Source organism: Haliotis cracherodii, unplaced genomic scaffold (genome assembly GCF_022045235.1).
Source record: "Haliotis cracherodii isolate W230 unplaced genomic scaffold, xgHalCrac1.p SCAF_16, whole genome shotgun sequence".
NCBI lineage: Eukaryota > Metazoa > Mollusca > Gastropoda > Lepetellida > Haliotidae > Haliotis > Haliotis cracherodii.
In genome coordinates, this window is record NW_027266271.1 from 5,328,361 (window position 1) to 5,353,089 (window position 24,729).

Here is a 24,729-nt window from a genome sequence, read left to right on the forward strand (position 1 = left end):
GACCCTGTACTGTATCCCTGACCCTGACCATGTATTGTCTTCCAGGCCCTGTACTGTATCTCTGACCCTGTTCTGTACCCCTGACCCTGTACTGTATCCCTTACCCTGACCATGTATTGTCTTCCAGGCCCTGTACTGTATCTCTGGCCCTGTACTATACCCCTGACCCTGTACTGTACCCCTGACCCTGTACTGTATCCCTGACCCTGTACTATACCCCTGACCCTGTACTGTATCCCTGACCCTGTACTGTATCCCTGGCCCTGTACTGTATCCCTGGCCCTGTACTGTATCCCTGACCCTGTACTGTATCCCTGACCCTGACCACGTATTGTCTTCCTGACGTTGTAGTGTATCTCTGGCCCTGTACTGTATCCCTGACCCTGTACTGTATCCCTGACCCTATACTGTATCTCTGACCCTGTACTATACCCCTGACCCTGTACTGTATCCCTGATCCTTATTGTATCCCTGACCCTTATTGTATCCCTGACCCTGTACTGTATCCCTGACCCTGTACTATATCCCTGACCCTGTACTGCATCCCTGATCCTGTACTGTATCCCTGGCCTTGTACTATATCTCTGACCCTGTTCTGTACCCCTGACCCTGTACTGTATCCCTGACCCTGACCATGTATTGTCTTCCTGACCCTGTAGTGTATCTCTGGCCCTGTACTGTATCTCTGGCCCTGTACTATATCTCTGACCCTGTTCTGTACCCCTGACCCTGTACTGTATCCCTGACCCTGACCCTGTACTGTATCCCTGACCCTGACCCTGTACTGTATCTCTGGCCCTGTACTATATCTCTGACCCTGTTCTGTACCCCTGACCCTGTACTGTATCCCTGACCCTGACCCTGTACTGTATCCCTGACCCTGACCCTGTACTGTATCTCTGGCCCTGTACTTTATCTCTGACCCTGTTCTGTACCCCTGACCCTGTACTGTATCCCTGACCCTGTTCTGTACCCCTGACCCTGTACTGTATCCCTGACCCTGTTCTGTACCCCTGACCCTGTACTGTATACCTGACCCTGACCATGTATTGTCTCCCTGACCCTGTTCTGTACCCTTGACCCTTATTGTATTCCTGAACCTTACTGTATCCATGACCCAGACACTCTTCTGTACCTGTTATAGGCATGCATATCTATTTGTTGTACTTTAACCCAGCAAGACCCCAAATAATGGGAACTAAAAATGGGCTTATAAGCAAATGGGAAAGAAAACTATGAAATGTTAGTCTGTAAACTTTGTATCCACTGAAATCTGCTGTACAGATGTTTGATGTTCAGATGCAGCGGTAACTGACCTTTGTTCACAGTGAGGATGACACATCTGGCAGATATTGTTCTCTCCGGCGTACATGTTTGGAGGACATTCATCCAGACACACATTCTTCTTGGATGCAATATCTTTTATTTCAACATCAACGACAGTAAAGTTGCGACAGCCTAAGCACTCCCAGTTGTCCTGAACACAACAGACAAATGTGCAATGACATGCATGCTATTATCATTTCCCACTTCCTAAAGGATACAGATTCTTTAAAGGATGAGCCTGTCCTAAGCTTTGCAAAAGTGAAAAGAACAAACAAAAACAAAAATATTTAATAGAAACATTTCTTATTTGAAAATAATAAAAGAAATTAACAAAAAATAAACCTTAAAAATATATATATTCTGCATCTTGGGAAATTGACAAAGCACCCCATAAAAGATGAAACAAACTAGTCTGACATTAAGATAAACTCATTTCTAAGATTGAAGCCCATATGCAACTTACAGGACCAGTACAGCTACTTGCACACTGGTCGTTGCATGGGTGACACATCCCATTCTTGGAACCATTTGTTGGCTGCTCTTCATAGAAGTTGTAGATGTCTGTGCAGGAGGCAACACACAACTTCTTGTTAGCAAGCATCTTGTTGCGACAGGATACACACTTGTTGGCCCCAACACCCCAACAGCCATGGCTAGAGCACTCCCTGCTGCACACCTGGCCATCCTTGGCTGTAGGAGATACAACACTTCAAATAGCACCAATCAACATATAACAAATGTTCACAATTTTCGCTTTACATGACAGAGAAGATCAGCTTTTCAAAGAAAATACCAACTACAACAGAACACAAAATAACTAATAATAAGAGTTTGCCACTAATGTGGCTATATCCCCCGCCCCTGTTGCAGAATTTATTAATTAAATCTAAACAAATCCTAACCTTTATTAACGGAGGTGGAACTTGTAAAGGAAATTGTAAAAAAAGAAGAGTTTGGAACCTAAGTCCATCTTGTTGCCATGGAAACGTAAAAAATAAAAATTTCTAAATAGCAAAAGGCACCAGTTCAGCATGTACTTGACAGACCTGCAAAGTATTATGAAAAAATATTGAACGTTTTCTGAGTTTTGCTCCGGAAACGAAACATGACGGACGGATGGAGTCCGTTTCTAAATCCCCCGTGAACTTTGCTGGGCGGGGGATAATAAATTGTTAACTGCTTTTGTATTGTGGGACACCCCCAGTATATTGACCAAATGACAATGTGGGCAATAGTCAAATACATACCATATATCACTGAGTATAAGGTGAGTTTTTCTAACCTTGACTGAGGGGGATTTGAAGTGGGGGTCATCCTATACACAGGGTTGAAGATCTCACATTGTTTGGAAGCTGAAAAACTTTTAGGTTCCACTGGCAATGTCAATCGGTCTTTGATAGATACCGGTAGCTTTGCACTGATGTTGTTTGAGAGTACAACTTTGCATTTCATCAAAGATAACTGTTCTGAGAACTAAGTTTTGTCTATAAACACCAATCGTATCTGATTTCGTTGTTCATACTATATAGTTTCTGAAAATAAAGTTTGAATGAGCCTCACTTTGACCCAGATTGCCAAGCCAGCTGACACAGTGACGACAAATCACTATCGCTATCACTATCAGCAGGACGGTCTCAAATTATCAGACATCCCTTTAGTATAACATTTTCCTGATAGATAACTATTTCATTTAAGCCTTCACTGCATATCCATTGTTTCCATACAGAAACATCTTAATATATGGTTTAATCATCCAAAACTGGCTCCCACAGAAGATATTGCTTGGGTTAGATCAAGGGCTATCTACATTGTAGAATGTAATTGCATCACAATGCTTTACAGAACATTGTGACATCATTAGTTACCATGACGTCACAACCAAATGACTTCACTAATGACACTGCTACTGAAACTGTTAGCAGTACTTTTAAAACTTAAAACACTGCTTATTACTGTCTACAAATTGAAAAAGTTGGAAGAATGATGTTGGATGATAAATAGAATCTCACCCTCATCATATCAAATATATCATCATTTGTCGACAAATGTTTAAAACTCCACAGCAAGCCACAGAGTTTTAAACTTTTATCGATCAGTTGCACATGTGACCTAACATGTGATATCTAACCGGTGGAGCAGAAATCAATTCCCCTTGTTTTTACATCAAATAGCAAGTTTTGGAGAAGGTGTGTATTTGAGACAATATTATCCCATTGTCTCACTTATGTTAGTACTTAAAATGGATGTTTTTCATGGTCACTAGTTTGGAGTCACACTGTGTCAACACACAAAATGGTGGTGTGTGCTGGAGTTGTACGTGACCAAGCATAGTATGAAAAATACAATGGACGACAAACATGTTTTTATTGCAAATGTAAGGATTGTGTATGTGCTAGTGAGTGAGTGAGTATGGTTTTACTCCGCTTTTAGCAATATTCCAGCAATATCACGGTGGGGGACACCAGAAATGGGCTTCACACATTGTACCCATGTTGGGAATCGAACCCGGGTCTTCGATGTGACGAGCGAACGCTTCGACCAACAGGCTACCCGACCGCCGCGTATGTGCTAGTGAAGTGCTTCATTCTTGATTGCTTTATTGATAGGGTACATAAATTAGCATCGATTGTGAAGGTATTTACTGGGGGGTCCCGTCATAGACGGTATATCCAATAAAGTTCATGAAGAGGGCAGGTGGACTACTCACTACAGTTGATCTCAAGCCTGTTGCTCCTGACTTCAGCTACTTGTTTAGGATTGTGCAGGATTCCAGCCCAGTTGACTGAGTCTGCCAAACACAAGTCTTTGTTAGCAATAATCCAGATGTCTCCGTTCTTCACAGACCTCAGTGATGACAACTCCAGTGTTTTCAGCGGTGTCATGAGGATGCCGAGACTCTGCTTGCTACTGCAAGTCACCAACACAGAAAGACATTGATGAAGAGAAAGACATGGATCAATCTATATTACATATATATCAGAGACACTGATTGCAACTGTCAACAACACACACACACCTTGCTACTGAAGGCCAGAGGTGTCATTCTTCATATTTCATTCATACTTTGAAGAGCAATCCATCTTAACAATCATTTTTTTTTTTTTAAAACAATCGTTTCAGGGTTTTTCCTTGACTTACAAAAATATGGGTCCATTGGACCCCCCATAATTAATTTCAGGGGTCCTTACAAGAAATATGAGGGTCCTGTAATGTAATAAAATGATGTAGTGTAAGAATTGATAATTAACTTGATATTTATATTTGCCTTTATATTTCTTGTCAAGAATTTGGTACAATGAATATTACAGTGCACCATGAGGGATGCACTATACTTTCATTCTGCATCCTTTCTATACATTTGTGTGTAAAGGACGAGCATTTCTGCATCATGTAAAACCAACGTTACACTAAAGAAGTGGCTTACTTTGTTTCTCTGCCATGAATGACCTCCAGACTTGAAAGGAAAGAGAGGTCAGTGAAGTTCTTGTGATCTGCTTGTATCACAACATAGCCTGTGATCTCGCGGACAGTTTTCAACACTTTCAATTCCTCTGGTTCCATTGGGGGAATTTCTCGATGTTCATCACTGCAAACAAACAAACGATAATATATATTCTGTCAAATATTATTCTCATTGACTTTTTGAGTTAATTAGGAGATAAACATACATTGTACTGTGTTTTCATTGTAGAGCTAAGTTACCTGCAGATTTAACAGCGCTAAATTGAATTTGGAACCGAACACACAGCTCTACATGTTTATCTCCATTCTACTATGACTAAATAAAAAACTCTTTGGTGTCAGCAAATATATTGAGTGAAGCGGCATGGGTTGAGTCCAGTGTTTTGACTGGGTTGTCAATCAGAATTACGGAATAACCAACAACAGCCTGTAACCAAAATATAGTGCTCTATATGCTCAAGCGCTTTGTTTACATCGTAATACTTAACTGGAACTTATGGCAGGCTCATAAGCATGGCAACTTGAGGTGGGCACCCCTAAAGAAAACTTAGCAAGCTTTTGTTCTATGCTGCACGTCACAATTATGACGTCATATGACTCATTTCACAGTCCTATATAAAGAAACTGAAAATTCCAAACTCTTTGTTGTCCCCAAATATTAAAATACATTCTCTTTGTATTGTAATAACCGCAACTTAACATTTTGTAGATATAATTATTTAAATATGCCATGTTAAATATGACTGAAAAAAAGTACTATCCTAGGAATATTAGCCTCCGCAGTGATGTGGCCGTCAAACCGGCTCTTTCAGTCAGAGGGGGTTTAATGTGATTTAATAGCCTCTGATTGACCAATCAGAATCGAGTAATTTCCAATTTTGTTATTACATTATAATTCGGCAAAAACACAAAATTAATTACCTGATATATGAATAATCAAGTTGTCAACTAATTATTTCAGGAAGCGAAAGGAGAAGTGGTATCATCTTACCCATCAAAAGTGTTCTTGAGAATGCGCAGATTTCCCTCTATAGTTGTGCAGCCAGTATAGTTGTTGATGCTGTGTGCGTGAAGCCAGTCGTTGTTCTCCACACCCTTACACTCTGTTTTCAAGGACAGATATTCATACGGTTCAATAACACATGCTTAATTTTGACCTGGAATAAGGTTTCATTTAAGGCTTAAAAAAGTAAAAGAATTGGTTCTCAGGCAATGTCTTTTGAAAATACAGTGCAAGCGGGCGGCCTTTTATTTTATTTTGTGGGGGTGTGGGGTGAGTGGGGATTGTTTACAATCAACATGGTAAAGGGTCTCCCTACATAAATGTATTCCTTGATGATTACATACTGGAATACAGTATTTGACTACCGTTACATACATACATACACACACACACACACACACACACACACATACAAATGACCTTCTATTTTATTTCACAATGCGAAGATTTCATCGTGAGCACCCAACGCCGGCAGTAGCATGTCAGTATATCCATGCATATCCAGTCCTGTTATTACATTATCTGGCAATAAAAGTGTTCATTGTGTATCTGGACTTACGTTTGTAATCCATCATATTACTTTTATAAGATTTCATTTAATTTTGTTTACATTAATTTCAGGAAAAATCGTGCATGAAGTAATCGGCAGATCGCATCAACTCACCATGAACTCGCCTTGAAAAGAACATTAGTCTTAAGAGATACAAAGTTTTCAGTCTTCCTATCACGGTATTGAAATTTCTTTTCAGTTATGATACAGCCATGACATTATTAAACAAAATCACCCATTGATAGGGGAGAAAATGTGTGAACAGCTGACTGCTATATGTGGCTTATTTTCCGAGACAAATATACATGTGATCTTAAATCTCTGTGTATGAAACATTGTCTGCCATACAGTACACAGATACCATTGAATTTGTAAAACATCACTTCTATTGATGTTTTATCATGAATTTCATGTTTTCATTTACCAAATTTGCAAATGGCAAAACAAGCACACAAACTCCTATTGCAACCATGACCATAACAAAAGATGCGCAGTAAAATAGTATGCATGTAAAGGGAAGTAACGACATGCTATCTTGGATCGCATTGTTTTTAAGTATTGTAGCATTTCACTGCTGATGTCGTGTGTTCAAGACGCGGAATACTTAGGGAGTTATTTTTTTTTTAAATGGAAATGAAAATGAAACATACAGCAGACTTTGTGATGATGCAGTGGTACCTGAGAACCAAGACTATTTTTATTTTTAATTGTGTTTAACCTGTACTGAATAAGTGTCAAACAATATTTATCATTGTTAATAATTCTAAGAATACTACCTCTATTACATCTTTGCCATAAATCCTGTATTTTGGCTTCAGTCACACTAAGTAAAATTTTCAGATTTTCAACTGATGTCCTCTTCACTGTCAATAACACAATTAGTTGTTCTCAAATAGCATCATAACCAATCAAGCTATGACGTGCATAATGACGGGGAACCTCACTTCTTCCCACATCTAACCACTAGAGATAGATGAATTGGGGAGGTGGATGGGAGTACTTGCAATGTAATAGCGGTAGTATTCTTAGAATTATCAACAATGATACCTATTGTTAGATAATTCTTACGAAACTTACAACCTCTGTTGGATGAGTCTTGCAAGATATATGGGTCTGTAGCCAAGAGATAGAACTTTAGAGCTCTGATGGGACATAACAGTCTGTCTGATCAATCCACTGTTGGTCCCAAAGTAGGGATGGTATAGTGTTTTTGACCTGATGGTCCCATAGTAGTAGATTGGTTCTTGGCTACAATGTCAGGGAGCGATCTTGTGTGATTGAGGTCCATTGTTGATCATGAGTGAGACTAGAATAGTCCAAGGCATGGGGTTCTGAAACTCTTGCTGCTGTCGCCATGGCTAGAAGGAAGGATGCTTTCCTGGATTTTTGGAGTAAGGTGGCCTTAGCTATGGGCTCATAAGGTTCCGTTAAAGTGCTGATAGTACTATGGATAGATTCCACTTGAGAATGATACGAGGTGTGCGAACATTGTCTAATTGAAAGGATCTCATTAGTTTGTTTAGGATGGGATGGTTTCCAATTGAGAATCTGTCATGCTGTAGAACAGAATGAAGAGCCGATCTGTAACCTTCTATCGTCCCATGTCGGAGTTAATTGTCCTGACATTATGCATTAGAAAATCCGCTACCATAGGGATAGATACAGCATTAGTTACAATCACTTGTCTTCTTCTCCACTGGACAAACTTATCCCATCTGTTGTCATATAAAAGGGAGGATGAAGGTCTCCACGATCTTGCCACAGCTTCCGAGGCAAGCTCAGAGTATCCGGATGTCTGCATTTTCTGTGTGATAATTTCCAGGCAGTTAGATGTAGGCTGGGCAGAGTGTCGTGGAAAATGCTTGACTTGGGTTGTCATAGCAGATCTCGATAAAGGGGTAATTGGATAGATTCCCCCATTAGTAGACTTAGAAGTCTGGGGAACCACGCCCTGCTGGGCCAGATTGGTTCTATCAGGATTATCATGCAATCCGTCTCCTCCACCTTGTGGATGACCTTGTCTAGGAGGGACCATGGTGGGAATGAGTAAGCAAATAGACCCGTCCAGTCCATCGATAGTGTGTCGATCTGGTGAGCTCTTGGGTTGGGTACTGGACTGACTTAGACCGGAAGTTGATGATTCATGCAGATGGCAAATAGATCTTGGTGAGGTGTGTCCCATAATCTGGTTATCCAAGCAAAGATCTGGGGATGTTGTCCATTCTGTTGCCACTATTCTCCCCTGGTGGGAAAGGTTCTCTACAATGTTCAATTTCCCGGGTATATGTCTCGCTTCCATCTGGCCATTTATGGAGTCTGCCAAGGCAAACAATCGTGTATTCTCCGTCATCAAGGAGCTGGATCTGGTTCCTCCTTGTGTCTGGATGTAAGCCACTACTGTGGTGTTGTCCGTGGCTACAAGGATGGATGATTGAGATAGACGTATCTTCCATGCTAGCATGGCATAATAGATGGCCTTCATTTCCTTGCAGTTGACATGAATGTTCTTCTCTCGTGTGCTCCAAGATCCCTGTACTGTGAGATCATCCATATGAGCTCTCCATCCCGAATCTGACATGTCTGTGAATAGATGGTGTTTGGGCATCGGATAAGTCAGAGGGATGCCGCTCATCACATGTTTTCTGTGAGTCCATCAATGGTAGGTAACTGAGTCTGGAATTCTAGGGTCTGGGATCTTAGTGAATTGCTCTATGTCTGTAGTTCCTCTGAAGGTCATATCCGGTAGAGACATTAAGTTGCCTAGAAGAGACATCCACCATCTGGTGGGTTGACTTGATAGTGACTGAATCATCGATCCTCTGGTGGGCTTACACATCCCTGGTCTAGTTGGAATCTTACTCTGATGTGTATGATGTCTTGAACTTGAGTAGTCTCAGACTTGGTAGGATTGACTAGGATAAGGTGGGCCAAGAATATCATGTTCTGGTGTAGCTGAGCTTCCTCTTGTTCTTCAGCCAGGAAATCGTGCAGGTACCTATGAATTCAAACTAGCCAGAGACGGGCAAACCTGATAACTGGAGCCGTAATCCTGGTGAATAGCGAAGTGGCTATTGATATCCTGATTGGTAAGACATGGAATGGGTTTATTGGGACATGAAGATAGGCATCCTGTAATATCAAGGCTGATAACTCAGTCTCCTGTCTTCAACCTCGCTAATTCCATACGGATTCCATCTGGAATTTTGGTGGAGCTACCAGGTATCTTTTGTTGAGGATCATCCTCATGTCAGTCATATTCTTTTTCGGGTTGAGGAATACCAGTGAATATAAACCCTTGGTGTTGTTGGTCTCTCCGCTAGTCTCCGAATGGCTCACTTCTTCAGTAGCTTCCTGATGGCCAGATCTGCTGCTGCTTTTCTGGCTCCGACTAGATGTAATCTGTGACGGCTTGGGTCTTCAAAACAGGATGTTTCCTGAAGTGCAGTTTGTATCCCTGAGCCACGACGTCTAGAAACCAGTGGTCGGGCGTAACTTGCTTCCAATTTTCGGCGTATAACAAAAGTCGCCCTGCCACTGGTCCCTGAGCTGGTATAATGTTGAAGGACGGTAGGCGTAAATCTCAATCCATAGACATAACCAGGTCGAAAGGGTCAATAAGGTTGGCATGGGTGTCAGGGAAGTCAGAATTTACGTTCACCTCTGCCTCCAAATCTTCTATGTCGATAGGAAACTTGCTTCTTGTAGTATGGTTGACGAAAAGATTACTGAGAAGATTGGCATTTGTCATACCCCCGACATGGTTGGAATGAATCCTTCCAGGACGGGACAAACTTTTTCTTAGGAGGCTGTTTGTAAGATGAGTCTTTCTTGTCCCAGGAACGCTACTGGGGAATGGAAGTTCCATGAGCTTTGGCAGCTATACTGATAGTTGATGCTTGGAATTGTTCCGTTGTATCTTGCCTGACTTCGTCTATTACATGTCTCAGTTTCCCGTTGTGTGTCATGGGAGCTGATACGGGTTGTGACATAATCAACCTCTTTGTTTGGTTGGAAACGGCTTTAGAATGAATCTGGGCTAAGAGTTGCTGACTCTGCAGCCATAATAGCTGAGAAGACATCCAGACTTGTGGAGAGCAAGTCTTCCGGCATTCTAATAATAGTATCTAGTAGGCTGTGAATGATTCCGACTCGATAGTCAAAGGCGTATCTCCGCTCATGCCTTCATACGGTGTCTGTAATGGTGAAATGATGTGTCTGATTCCGGCGACAAACCAGTTGATACATGCGCTAATGTCCAGAGAATATCTGGAGGCCGATAACATATCCTTAATCCGCGAAGCAGGTAAGGTGACATTTGTACTAGGGTTGCGTACTAGCTTCAAGAAATCCACATCCAAACTTGGATATTCCAGAAGTAGAGAATTGAGTATCTAAAATAACTTCCGTTTCAGTGGTGGTAAGTGTAGTCGTTCCTCATGTCTAAGACATCTCAGACATCTGGTCTACCACCTTGCCTGCGCAGCTTGGCCAAGGTAATGTCTGGTGGATGTGTTGAGAAGACGTGGGAGCCATCCAATCCCCATGCGGTTCATCCTCTGCCGATGTCCAGGAATTCTGGTATGATCAAAGGCTGTGCCGCTTGTGATGGCTGCCCGTAAGTAAGGAATCCCGTAATGTGATCATCCACTCTGTCAGTATAACATTGGGCTGGACGGTCCCGTGTGGCCTGTGAGGCTGGCTTGGGTACAGTCTGCTGATGAAGATGATACGATAGCACTATCAACTGGGCGGTTGGTTGATTAGCCGTGACGTAATGGTTGGCTTGGTGAATGGCTGGTCAGCCAGCTGAGATATCCTGGAGTCTGTGTGGTGGTCGTCAATCGGTGCCGGGTCGGTGCCAGAGCTGCTAACTTCTCCATTTCTATGTTGATTTGAGAGAACTTTGTCTTAAACGTGGTCTTCATCATATCTTGTTGCTGTTTGTATCAAGCTCATAGAAAGAGATGGATCTGCTGGTTGACTGGGGGTAGAGGAGGGAGGCGCTGGGGAAGCGGCTGGGGACTGAAGAGTGTCAGTAGCCGTGATGACTTCTACTTTCTTCTTAGCCACTTCCTGCCTATTAGCCTTCATGACAGCCTCTGTTAACTTCTGGAAGACCTTCTTAGAAGTTTTGGCGCTACGCAAACACCTCACCTCTTCAGTACATATTGTACCTCTGCACCTTTTGCAGTTAAGATGAGGATCTCCCATGATCATTAATTGACCACGCTTCGTGCAACCAGGAGTAGAGGCAGTCTCCATTAAGACCTCATAGCAAGCACCTAACACAAGCTATACTTATGTGCGTGCGATCGTCACTCCAGCTAGCTCCAGCTTAGACTAATGTGACTAAATACCAAGTGCTTGATCACTACAACTATAATATAGGTGATCATAGGTTATGATGCTATTTGGGAACAACTAGTTGTGTAATTGACAGTGAAGAGGACGTCTGTTGAAAATCTGAAAATTTTAGTTAGTGTGACTGAAGGCAAAATACGGGTATTTATGGCAAATATGAAATAGAGGTAGTTAGTTTCATAAGAATTATTATCAATATATCACAAACATGCAACGGTAATGACAATCATCCATATATTTGACTTACTCTTTGGACAAGGGCCATTGCAGGGCACGCATGAGTTTCCCTCAGTGGTGGAGCCATCTGGACATGACCGAACACATGCTCCAAGATCTTCCAGCAGATGTTCTGGGAACAGATGAAATCAGTAGGAATATTAGACTGAATAAGCACAAAAGTAAGTATTTTCTTAGAATCCTAAACTTTGTCCTCAACAGAACATGGATAATAAGTGCTCAGTGCTCAGGGCGCTCTCAAAATTAGAGTAGGGGGCTCTCATTTGAATATTATTTTGTCGAGTTGAAAGATAAATTTTGTGGTTTATGCTGACAGCCTGAAATGTTTATATACGAGAGATATATTTTTTCAGAATTCAATTGCCCAAAATTAAGGGTGCATATAACACACGAGTGCGTATTATACGAGTAAAAATATGTATTGTGTACAATAATCAATCGGAAAGGGTGCTACTTGGGATTGTTCATATATTAGCAAATATTGCCGTGGGCGCTTATTACGTCAAATCCGGTACTCTTGCACATTGCATGTTAAATTACACATTGATACATGAATCACTGTCTGAGAAGCAGGCCAGAATCATGTCATGAGATAGTGATATTTTGGTTTCAGAGATGTTAAATATGATCCAATGGTGATGCCATCTGTACAGACTCGTAGGTCTTGTGATTGCTGATAAGAAGACAAAGAAATAAAAAGTTTATTTTTGACGAAGAATTATATAGGTGCCAGGGAACATTATCTCACGCAAAACCTTTAGCTGGTTCAGGTGAGCTACATGTGATTTATGAAGTAAGCATATATCTGCTGAATGGCCAACGTAATAGCTACATGTACGCTGTGCCTATACTGTACCTGGACACTTGCTGACACAAAGGGACCCATATGTGAATCTGGCATTGGGGTTTTTTACCAGCTTGTACAGATTGGGGTCGTAGATGTGTTGTGGAGGGCAGTAAGGCTCACAAGCCCCATCATTGTTGAAGTTCCGACATGCCTGAAAACAAGTCAGTATTGTTCAGAACAATTAACATGTACATAAACCATAACTGCCTGGTTTTTTCATGACTGACAGAAAAGCAATAATGTCAATTTCAGTGTAAAAGAGTAGGTCAAAATGGGATTAGATAGCAATAAATATCTTAAACCAAATACAGGTAGTAGTATTTTGGCAAACAAATTCCATCAATGACGTCAGGCAAAAACTGCTGTTAATACTGACAGTCAACCTGGCCCACAGTTCTGGTCTGATCAACTGCTGCAGTAAATGTCAGAGAAATTGTGATGTTTAAATACACAGAACATCAAATGTAACGACAGTCAGCAAATGTGTAAATAAGAACTCAATTATAAAGGGATAATTTGAATAATGTGTCACTCATAAAACAATATTGAAGGGTTTGTTCCAAGTTCCTCCCACCAGGCAGTCTGTTTTCTTGGGTCCTGTGCATGCCCCTGCACATTCCTTGTGACAGCACTGATTTTGTAGCTTTCCAAAACATCGGCCTTCACAGGAACCATGGCACTCTTCACCTGATGTCACTGAAAGCAGAAACACCACAAAGTTACCTCCCTTTCATCAATATGCAGGCCACGGTCATGAACTGGTTGCATCTTTACAGAAACAGACATTATTTTCACTGATGTGAAATCTTTCTTAAATTTATACCATAATAAGAATTACCTGTTCTGCAATGAAATGACTTTACATGACATAGAAAAAGAATACAAGAAATGACTTCATTGTCATCTCCTGTCTCCTGCTAATTACATAATTATGCATTGTTAAGTTTTACAAAATGAAATAGTCTGACTTTGCACAAAAGTTAAAACCGTTTGTAACTTTAAAGTTAACGGTTGAGAAGTAATGCTTACATTGTTGGCACATGTTTTTTCCAGAACCCCAGCAATGGCGCTGTCTAGTTGATGGCTGGTAGCAAGATTTATCACATTCCTTGCCTGCAAGATAATAATACCCTCACATCATCACCTGACACATAGGGAACAAATGGGAGGGGACATGTTACATTATTACACCCTCATATCATCACCTGACACAAGGAACTAGAGGGAGGGAATATATTACATTATTACACCCTCATATCATCACCTGACACAAGGAACTAGAGTGAAAGGGGCATGTTACATCATTACACCCTCATATCATCAACTGACATAAGGAACTAGAGGGAGGGGATGTGTTACATTATTACACCCTCATATCATCACCTGACACCAGGAACTAGAGTGAAGGGGACATGTTACATTATTACACCCTCATATCATCACCTGACACAAGGAACTAGAGGGAAGGGGACATGTTACATTATTACACCCTCATATCATCACCTGACACAAGGAACTAGAGAGAAGGGGACATGTTACACAATTACACCCTCATATCATCACCTGACACAAGGAACTAGAGGGAGGGGACATGTTACATTATTACACCCTCATATCATCACCTGACACAAGGAACTAGAGGGAAGGGGACATGTTACATTATTACACCCTCATATCATCACCTGACACAAGGAACTAGAGAGAAGGGGACATATTACACAATTACACCCTCATATCATCACCTGACACAAGGAACTAGAGGGAGGGTATAAGTTACATCATTACACCCTCATATCATCACCTGACACAAGGAACTAGAGGGAAGGGGACATATTACATCATTACACCCTCATATCATCACCTGACATAAGGAACTAGAGGGAGGGTATAAGTTACATCATTACACCCTCATATCATCACCTGACACAAGGAACTAGAGGGAAGGGGACATATTACATTATTACACCCTCATATCATCACCTGACACAAAGAACTAGAAGGAAGGGGACATGTTACACAATTACACCCTCATATCATCACCTGACACAAGGAACTAGAGGGAGGGTATAAGTTACATCATTACACCCATATATCCTTTTTATCCACCACTGCTTGTGGCTCCTGGTATACAACCTAATGCTGGATACAAAAAACTGATGTACCCTGAGTGATACAACTTATATAATAAAACCCTCAAATTCTTGACTGACACAAGAAATTAGAGGGAGAGAACAGGCTTCATTATCACCTTGTACACATTGTTGTCATGTATGGTTGGTTTTGAAAATCTATCATGGTGCCAAATCAAGAGCTTGTAAAAGCTGTCGGCACCCTATACCTAAATCACAGAATCACTTTGCAAACACACTTTTAGATATTATGATTAAAGTAAAAGATTTGACATATCAATTATTTTATTGTTTGTACCATGATATTATTACATCATTCACATAATGTATAAGAGTATAAATCATAATATCCATAATACCAATTCAGTTATTGCTCACCAAAATCTTGGTGATATAAACTTTGAGTTGTGACAATGAATAAATTATGAATGAATAATAAAGGAGCTATCATACCTCATAACACTTGGAATTGACACAAAGATTAATTGCTTTATTGTAGCAAGCGTCATGTAACACCTCATAAATATGTTCTGTAGTTCTGAATATCAGACAGAAGGTCAGACAGACGGAGTAATGGCGGACAGACCAATGACATAAGTTCAATTCGCAATTCGACAATGTCAAGGTGAGCTAAGAATGATAGCTGACTGCATGATTTAACTTTCTTGTACCTACAAAGGTTAACTTATGTATATTTCAATTTTTCTGAACCCTTATATTAACAATGTCAGAATGTTGGGAGGTACTGTTGGTAGCATGTCCTTCATCTCCTTCAACACACTGTCGCCACCAGTCCTACCAGGCAAGACATTGCTACACCATGTCTATTTTCTTCATGTATCATCTGCAAGGAAGTCTGGTTATTTCTTGTTCAATATTTCAGATGATCAGGACTAGGAATAATTATCTTCTTCACTCCCTTATCTTCTAAACATTAGATTTCCACACCAGATATTAAGTTGAGATGTTTTTTCCTAACAAAGTCCCAGAACATCATTAATATAGGCCCTGAGCTATCACAAGCTTTGGAAACAAACCAGCATGTCTCGTAAATCTTCAATTATCTTTATACATGCATAATCTCATTTTCACTTTCCCCAAGCAACAAAAACTAAGAAGACTTTTTTCTTAACTCGTTGGACACCAAGACAGTGACACAGCTAGAACCTTGAACATGTGTCATTCTGATGAATTTGACAAGGACAAATAATATCCTATCTGTTTAGGTATAGGTGAGAGCGAGGGAACAGAAGGATGGGTGGACAGAAAGGAATCAGTGTAAAGAAACCCTGGAAAAATATAACATTTCTGTGTTGTTCTATTTGTTCAGCATAATCTGGTTGAAATGTAAATGGTGAGAAGATGGATCAAGTTGGACTTAAAGTTTACTGCAGCTGTGATGTCTGTAATATTAGAGCAAATCACAGAGCAGCCTGAGGGAACTTCTGTTGATTGGGATAGATACTTGGACTGACTTATTTTGAAGAAATGGGTTTACCCGAACTTAAATTTATCACAGAGATGCATTATTCCCTAAGGACTTTCTAAGCTGTACGTATTTGAGGAATCAAACCTAGGTTTGAGCCATCCTACATGAATGCAGCAGAATGAACCAGGCTATCCCACTGATGGCATGATTAACACAGATGGAAGATCAAGGCAAGCTAGGACAGAGGTCTACTGTGTGATGGATAGACAGAAGATCAAGGCAAGCTAGGTCAGAGGTCTACTGTGTGATGGATAGACAGAAGATCAAGGCAAGCTAGGTCAGAGGTCTACTGTGTGATGGATAGACATAAGATCAAGGCAAGCTAGGACAGAGGTCTACTGTGTGATGGATAGACAGAAGATCAAGGCAAGCTAGGTCAGAGGTCTACTGTGTGATGGATAGACAGAAGATCAAGGCAAGCTAGGTCAGAGGTCTACTGTGTGATGGATAGACAGAAGATCAAGGCAAGCTAGGACAGAGGTCTACTGTGTGATGGATAGACAGAAGATCAAGGCAAGCTAGGTCAGAGGTCTACTGTGTGATGGATAGACAGAAGATCAAGGCAAGCTAGGTCAGAGGTCTACTGTGTGATGGATAGACAGAAGATCAAGGCACGCAAGGACAGAGATCTGTGTGATGGATAGACAGAAGATCAAGGCAAGCTAGGACAGAGGTCTACTGTGTGATGGATAGACAGAAGATCAAGGCAAGCTAGGTCAGAGGTCTACTGTGTGATGGATAGACAGAAGATCAAGGCAAGCTAGGTCAGAGGTCTACTGTGTGATGGATAGACAGAAGATCAAGGCAAGCTAGGTCAGAGGTCTACTGTGTGATGGATAGACAGAAGATCAAGGCAAGCTAGGTCAGAGATCTTTGTGATGGATAGACAGAAGATCAAGGCAAGCTAGGACAGAGGTCTACTGTGTGATGGATAGACAGAAGATCAAGGCAAACTAGGTCAGAGGTCTACTGTGTGATGGAAAGATGGACGATCAAAGCAAGCTAGGACAGAGATCTACTGTGTGATGGACAGATGGAAGATTAAGGCAAGCTAGGACAGATGTCTACTGTGTGATGGACAGGTGGAAGATCATGGCAAGCTAGGACAGAGATCTTTTTGATGGATAGACAGAAGATCAAGGCAAACTAGGTCAGAGGTCTACTGTGTGATGGACAGATGGAAGATCAAGGCAAGCTAGGACAGAGATCTTTGTGATAGATAGACAGAAGATCAAGGCAAACTAGGTCAGATGTCTACTGTGTGATGGAAAGATGGAAGATCAAGGCAAGCTAGGACAGAGGTCTACTGTGTGATGGACAGATGGAAGATCATGGCAAGCTAGGACAGAGATCTTTGTGATGGATAGAAAGAAGATCAAGGCAAGCTAGGTCAGAGGTCTACTTTGTGATGGACAGGTGGAAGATCATGGCAAGCTAGGACAGAGATCTTTGTGATGGATAGACAGAAGATCAAGGCAAGCTAGGTCAGAGGTCTACTTTGTGATGGACAGGTGGAAGATCATGGCAAGCTAGGACAGAGATCTACTGTGTGATGAACAGGTGGAAGATCAATGCAAGCTAGGTCAGAGATCTACTGTGTGGTGGATAGACAGAAGATCAAGGCAAGCTAGGTCAGAGGTCTACTTTGTGATAGACAGGTGGAAGATCAAGGCAAGCTAGGTCAGAGGTCTACCGTGTGATGGGCAGGTGGAAGATCAATGCAAGCTAGGTCAGAGATCTACTGTGTGGTGGATAGATAGAAGATCAAGGCAAGCTAGGTCAGAGGTCTACTGTGTGATGAACAGGTGGAAGATCATGGCAAGCTAGGACAGAGATCTTTGTGATGGATAGACAGAAGATCAAGGCAAGCTAGGTCAGAGGTCTACTGTGTGATGGATAGACAGAAGATCAAGGCAAGCTAGGACAGAGATCTTTGTGATGGATAGACAGAAGATCAAGGCAAGCTAGGTCAGAGGTCTACTATGTGGTGGATAGACAGAAGATAAGGGCAAGCTAGGACAGAGATCTACTGTGTGGTGGATAGACAGAAGATCAAGGCACGCAAGGACAGAGATCTGTGTGATGGATAGACAGAAGATCAAGGCAAGCTAGGACAGAGGTCTACTGTGTGATGGATAGAAAGAAGATCAAGGCAAGCTAGGACAGAGGTCTACTGTGTGGTGGATAGACAGAAGATCAAGGCAAGCTAGGTCAGAGGTCTACTGTGTGATGGATAGAAAGAAGATCAAGGCAAGCTAGGACAGAGGTCTACTGTGTGGTGGATAGACAGAAGATCAAGGCAAGCTAGGACAGAGATCTTTGTGATGGATAGACAGAAGATCAAGGCAAGCTAGGTCAGAGGTCTACTATGTGGTGGATAGACAGAAGATAAGGGCAAGCTAGGACAGAGATCTACTGTGTGGTGGATAGACAGAAGATCAAGGCACGCAAGGACATAGATCTGTGTGATGGATAGACAGAAGATCAAGGCAAGCTAGGACAGAGGTCTACTGTGTGTTGGATAGAAAGAAGATCAAGGCAAGCTAGGACAGAGGTCTACTGTGTGGTGGATAGACAGAAGATCAAGGCAAGCTAGGACAGAGATCTTTGTGATGGATAGACAGAAGATCAAGGCAAGCTAGGTCAGAGGTCTACTATGTGGTGGATAGACAGGAGATAAGGGCAAGCTAGGACAGAGATCTACTGTGTGGTGGATAGACAGAAGATCAAGGCACGCAAGGACAGAGATCTGTGTGATGGATAGACAGAAGATCAAGGCAAGCTAGGACAGAGGTCTACTGTGTGGTGGATAGACAGAAGATCAAGGCAAGCTAGGTCAGAGGTCTACTGTGTGATGGATAGACAGAAGATCAAGGCAAGCTAGGACAGAGATTTACTGTGTGATGGATAGACAGAAGATCATGGCAAGCTAGGACAGAGGTCTACTGTGTGATGGACAGACAGAAGATCAAGGCAAGCTAGGTCAGAGGTCTACTGTGTGTTGGATAGACAGAAGATCAAGGCAAGCTAGGACATAGATTTACTGTGTGATGGATAGACAGAAGATCAAGGCAAGCTAGGACAGAGGTCTACTGTGTGATGGATAGACAGAAGATCAAGGCAAGCTAGGACAGAGATTTACTGTGTGATGGATAGACAGAAGATCAAGGCAAGCTAGGACAGAGATCTACTCGGTGGTGGATAGACAGAAGATCAAGGCAAGCTAGGACAGAGATTTACTGTGTGATGGATAGACAGAAGATCAAGGCAAGCTAGGACAGAGATTTACTGTGTGATGGATAGACAGAAGATCAAGGCAAGCTAGGACAGAGATCTACTCGGTGGTGGATAGACAGAAGATCAAGGCAAGCTTGGCCAGATATCAACTGTGTGATGGACAGATGGAAGATCAAGGCAAGCTTGGCCAGAGAGCAACTTAATATTAGGGGTGAAACGATACAGCAAGGTCATGATACGATATGTATCGCGATACATAGGTCATGATATGATACATATCGCAACATGCATATTCACATCAAATCAAGTGAGATCCTCTGGAATTGAATACTTCATAGCAGGTTGATGAATCATCATGCATCATTGTACTACAAGTTCTTCCTCACCGTAAAGAAAACAAGCAAAATACTCACATTAGGTTAGCTTTATTCTTATTTGTTAAGTCAGTGAAAACAGAATATGTGAGTGACTAATATCAGTAGCCTGTCTGGACTCAACAAACCTAGTCAACAACCATGGACCAGAACTTATACTTTCTTCAGTTTCTTTCAAACTCTTTAATCATTAAACAGCAAACCTACAACTTTCAAACATGCACGAACTTCAATACCTTGAATGATGGCTTGAAAATGTCTTCAACATATTGCAAGCTAAACTTCATCAGTGCATTCACTGTTCAGTGTTGTTTCATCTTCACATTAAACATGACATAGGAGAATTATATTTGTATCATTTTAATCTCATATTAAAATATATCAAAAATAGTATTCAACTTTGAATGAGGGTTTTGTTAAAATTTTAAGTGGTTAAAATGACTCACATAATTAATGTTTTTAATACCGTGAAAACAAAAGAAATACTACCTCTGGCTGTAGATAGGGTGAAGCTGTCCCTTTACTGTTGTTGAAATGAGTGAAGAATACACCTCATGTCAACATGCAGAAAGGATTGGAAGCAAGTATCAAGGACTACTGTCTCCATCATCAGGAATTCTTCATCCTGCAGGAAATGCTTCTCAATATCTTTCGAGATGACATTCTTCACTCGTTGAATGAGTATAGAGTTAGATTCCATGGTTTTCATGAAACAAATGATCTGCTGTTTGAGTGGGTGAATGAGTGATAGAGTTGGTATGGTCTCTTTACACAAGATAGTGGTGATGGTCTTCATAGGTTCCAGAGCTGCAACAAGGTCTTCTGCATTTGACACATCTGTGTTAGAAATTACAAGATCTGTTTCAGACCTCTGATCTCTTTACACATCAGGGTAGAGTACAGAGCTGGCTGTTGCACCAAAAACCTTTCAAGCAAATCAAACGAAATGTTCCAACAAGTCTTGAGATCCTGAATCAGTGAATGCTTGGGGAGCTGTAACATGTTACTGTTGTGCTGTTGTGCTTCTGTGAAAGAACTCTGCTATATTCTGTACCTTTCCAAGAAGTTTGCTTACAGTGTCAATTTGAAGTACCCTTTATGTTGCTAAGTTTACAGTGCAAGCAAAGCATCTGACATGCTCTAGATTCGCTTTCTTTGCAGCAACATCCATATTTGAGGCATTGTCAGTCACTCAATAGATTACACTAGGACTTTCTAACTCCCACTCAGCGACAAATGACTTCCAGACAGCTCCTATGTTCTCACCAGAGTGAGATTCATGAATGAGTAGCACTCGGTTACATAACTCCCAGTTTTCATAAATGAAATGCCCTGTGACAGTGACATATCCTTCTGCTGACCTTGAGGGCCATCCATCCGTAGTAATGCACAGATACTGCCATATTCAGTTCTTTCACAACTTCAGTCTTTGTTTCTTTGTCGAGTCTAGGTATCACTGTCTGAGAAACGTGTTCTGGATGGAACTCTCAAAAGTCCACTAAAACCAGCATTTTCAGTCACAGAAAACGATCGCAAGTCGAGAAAAAGAAACTTCCCAGTCCATTCTGTGATTAGCTTGTAGTGGTCAGAACTGCATGCATGATAACTCTCATTCCAACTTCACTGGCAAATGATTCCCGTTTATGCTTCTGTGTCCCCTCCCCTGCCATAAGACTTACGTCACCAATGTTATGAAATAAACTCAACTCAAGTTGAACATTAAAGAAGAGGTAATGAAGATTCTGGTGTCTGTCACATGGATCCATAGGGAGGTTTGGATGAGGATCTGGTCTTCCTTCATTTGAGTGTTGAGTAATGTCTGTGATGAACACGGATGGGTCTCCATACTATCCAAGCTGGAGCTATTCTCATGGTATATCACACTAGCTGAAGTGGACACAGTGACACTAAGCTGGGCACAGTGTTCATCTCTTACTATAACCGTGGTGCACAGTTGCAGAGGTTGCTTTAGATACTTTCATTAACTACCGGGTAAGTATTGTTTGGAGCACTGAGAAAGTGTGTCATGCACATTAAGTTTAATGAAACTCTGAAGTAATTAATTGCATGTTATCAAAATAAACAAATAATAAGCTTAGTGACCCAGGGATTTTATCTCCATTCTATTATGATAAATACTGTTATCACTAACTTAGTACACAATTTCTCTCGTTCATATTTTAACATCAACACCGAAACAAGGTGAGTTTGTCACTGAATCAGAAGACTGTCATATAGGAACTGTAGCCGGAAAGGATGTTTTCTTGAGAATTTGAACATGGGGATGGAAGTTTTACACTACCAGACATTCATAGTTGTATTGAGATTGTACACAGCTAGGGAAGGCAAGTATTGGTGATCTAGCGACGCAACCTTCAATCAGGAAATAATGGCATTTTGTCATTTAAACCAGATCCAAATGAAGCTGTGACAGAGAATCGGCCCATGGTATATATCCTAATAGACTGGAGGTATGATACACTGGAAAACAACTCTCACCCTTTGGTTACATTAAGCTGTCTCCATCCACTGATAGCGTCTTGTGACAGCCCTTCATTGTGTCTGTAGACTCCATACCAATTAGTTAGACATATACAATATTTATTTATCTTTTTCACAAAACCAACCTGGTTGTGGATAAGGGTAGTAGTGTGGTCCTTCTACAAACCCATACAAATAACACAAGCATGGCACAACCCGCAGCTCCTCAGAGACAATTGAATTGATCTCCTGCCAGGTTCAATCAGGTTTTTATCGTCTGTATTGAACATTCTGTTCTCATAGTTAAAAATGAGTCATTTCATAATTTCTTAAATTGAAAGTGTATGTCCATACATGAAAATGACATTTGTCTGGACATCATTTTCAAGAACATTTTCTTGTGTGTAAGAGAAGAGTTAAGTGAATAACTTAATTCCTCAGTAACCTGTCGACCTCTGGGGGTGTCAGTCAGGGATAATCAAAGGAGATATTTGTGTCTCCCATTGCTTGCCTCTCCATCATCCTAGAGCCAGTCAGTCAAGTCCTTCTTATCATAAAATTTATCATTTCTACTCATCAGTGGAACTGTTTCAATCCAACCTGACAGTAGAGTCTAACCATGTCATCATTCATCAACTACACTGTCTTCAATTCACCATGAAATATAGCAGCCAATATAAACCCCAATACCAAGTACCTCCTCCATGCATGGCCCCTGACTTCCGCAGGTTAATAAGAAATGAGAGTCACTATCATGGCTGTCAGTCAAAGACACTCCACATCTCTACATGCAATCTTTTCAATAATGCCTCTCAGAGAGCCATCATAAACACTGTCAAGATCTACACAAAGTATTGATATGTTTAAAAAAAACAATCCATTGTTCAATCCAATCCTTCATACAAAGTGTGAATGGATGATGTCAGTTTCATAGATGTATGGTTAGGATGCTTCGACGTGATAAGCTGCAGTCAATCATTCAAGATGATGCCAATTTCATGTGTTCATTTCATCCCATGTATTCTAGCTGACTGAATTCATGCGAGAAGGCATGGATTACCCCACCTTTGGGGCATAATTTGCAAAGGATGCTTGTAGTGCAATTTGTAAATGTAATTTAACTTAGCTTGAGGCTAATCAGTCTGAATTTAGTCTTGCACATCTTAATATGACGCCTATCCATCACAGGCATATTCCAGTCAAGTGTAAGGTCAGATTCAGTCATACATTTTACTACCTTAAAAACTCCCATGTCACCTCTAGACTGAGGATGTTGTTTCCAAGATAGGGCCTCTAACAAGTTTTACTACATTATTGGTAATGGTTGATCTCCTTCACCACCACTCTAGACCATGAGTTTCTGCAATTACATACGAAACCATAAACCTTTCCGCTTAAAGCCCTGGAAATACATCAGGGAAAGCTACATATTAAACCTGTCTTTACAGCATTTAGTTTCAAACAATTCCTAGCTCTAAAGGGCAAAGGTGGAGCACTTAATGTCGTCTTATCAAATATAGCCTGTAATTGATCTTGCAATCACATGCAGAAAAACAAGAGTGTTGGGTTGCCTCATCTGACCACATCTCTCTCTCTCTCCCTCACAATCTGACTGATCAAGGTATGGAAGCTGTCCCCTAGCAACACATCACTGGGCAGAATCAGTAATCTCATATATTTCTTGTCATCATAGCATCACCTAGGTACCTATCTATGAATGCAAAGAGAATTATTCAATTCTTCATCAGCATGAAAAATTATTTGCCATGAAAACATATTGGATGTCTGATTGGGATGATGAGGTACCAGCACAGACTAGCTATTACAGAAAGCATCAAGTTACCTCAAACATGGCTCGTAAAAACTGAGTATTTAACAATGGATAACCCAGAAAAGACTCAGACAATAATTCTGTCCTATTAATACCTTCGTTTGGTACAAAAATATTTTATACTTCATGTTAAAAAAGACTGACAGAGCATATGATCGTCATATTAACCAACACAAAAGTTTAATCAGTGGTAAACATCTGTGGCATCTGTTTTGATCAGGTAAATTTCAGAGAACTTCTTCAGCCCCATCTCTCCATCAGAATAGATGAGGATATACACAGAACAGATAATGCTAGCCAAACTTATTTCCCAAACTTAATAGCAAAAGCATGAAATATGATGGTTCTACTAGTATTATAACATAGGCCTTGATTAATATGTCAGAACTAGGGCAATAAAGC

General features: G+C 41.0%; 1 protein-coding gene across 3 annotated transcripts in view; it reads right to left on the reverse strand.

Annotated features, from left to right (window-relative positions):
- LOC139463746 (epidermal growth factor receptor-like) overlaps positions 1-24,729 on the reverse strand; it is a 266,464-nt gene that overhangs the window by 56,356 nt on the left and 185,379 nt on the right. For all 3 annotated transcript variants that reach the window (XM_071245009.1, XM_071245008.1, XM_071245007.1), the window contains exons 4-12: positions 13,816-13,899; positions 13,361-13,482; positions 12,796-12,937; positions 11,950-12,051; positions 5,780-5,891; positions 4,751-4,912; positions 4,034-4,233; positions 1,790-2,016; positions 1,317-1,477 (exon numbers count right to left, since the gene is read on the reverse strand). In XM_071245009.1, coding sequence (XP_071101110.1) covers positions 1,317-1,477; positions 1,790-2,016; positions 4,034-4,233; positions 4,751-4,912; positions 5,780-5,891; positions 11,950-12,051; positions 12,796-12,937; positions 13,361-13,482; positions 13,816-13,899 — 1,312 coding nt within the window. The remainder of the gene's footprint in view (positions 1-1,316; positions 1,478-1,789; positions 2,017-4,033; positions 4,234-4,750; positions 4,913-5,779; positions 5,892-11,949; positions 12,052-12,795; positions 12,938-13,360; positions 13,483-13,815; positions 13,900-24,729) is intronic.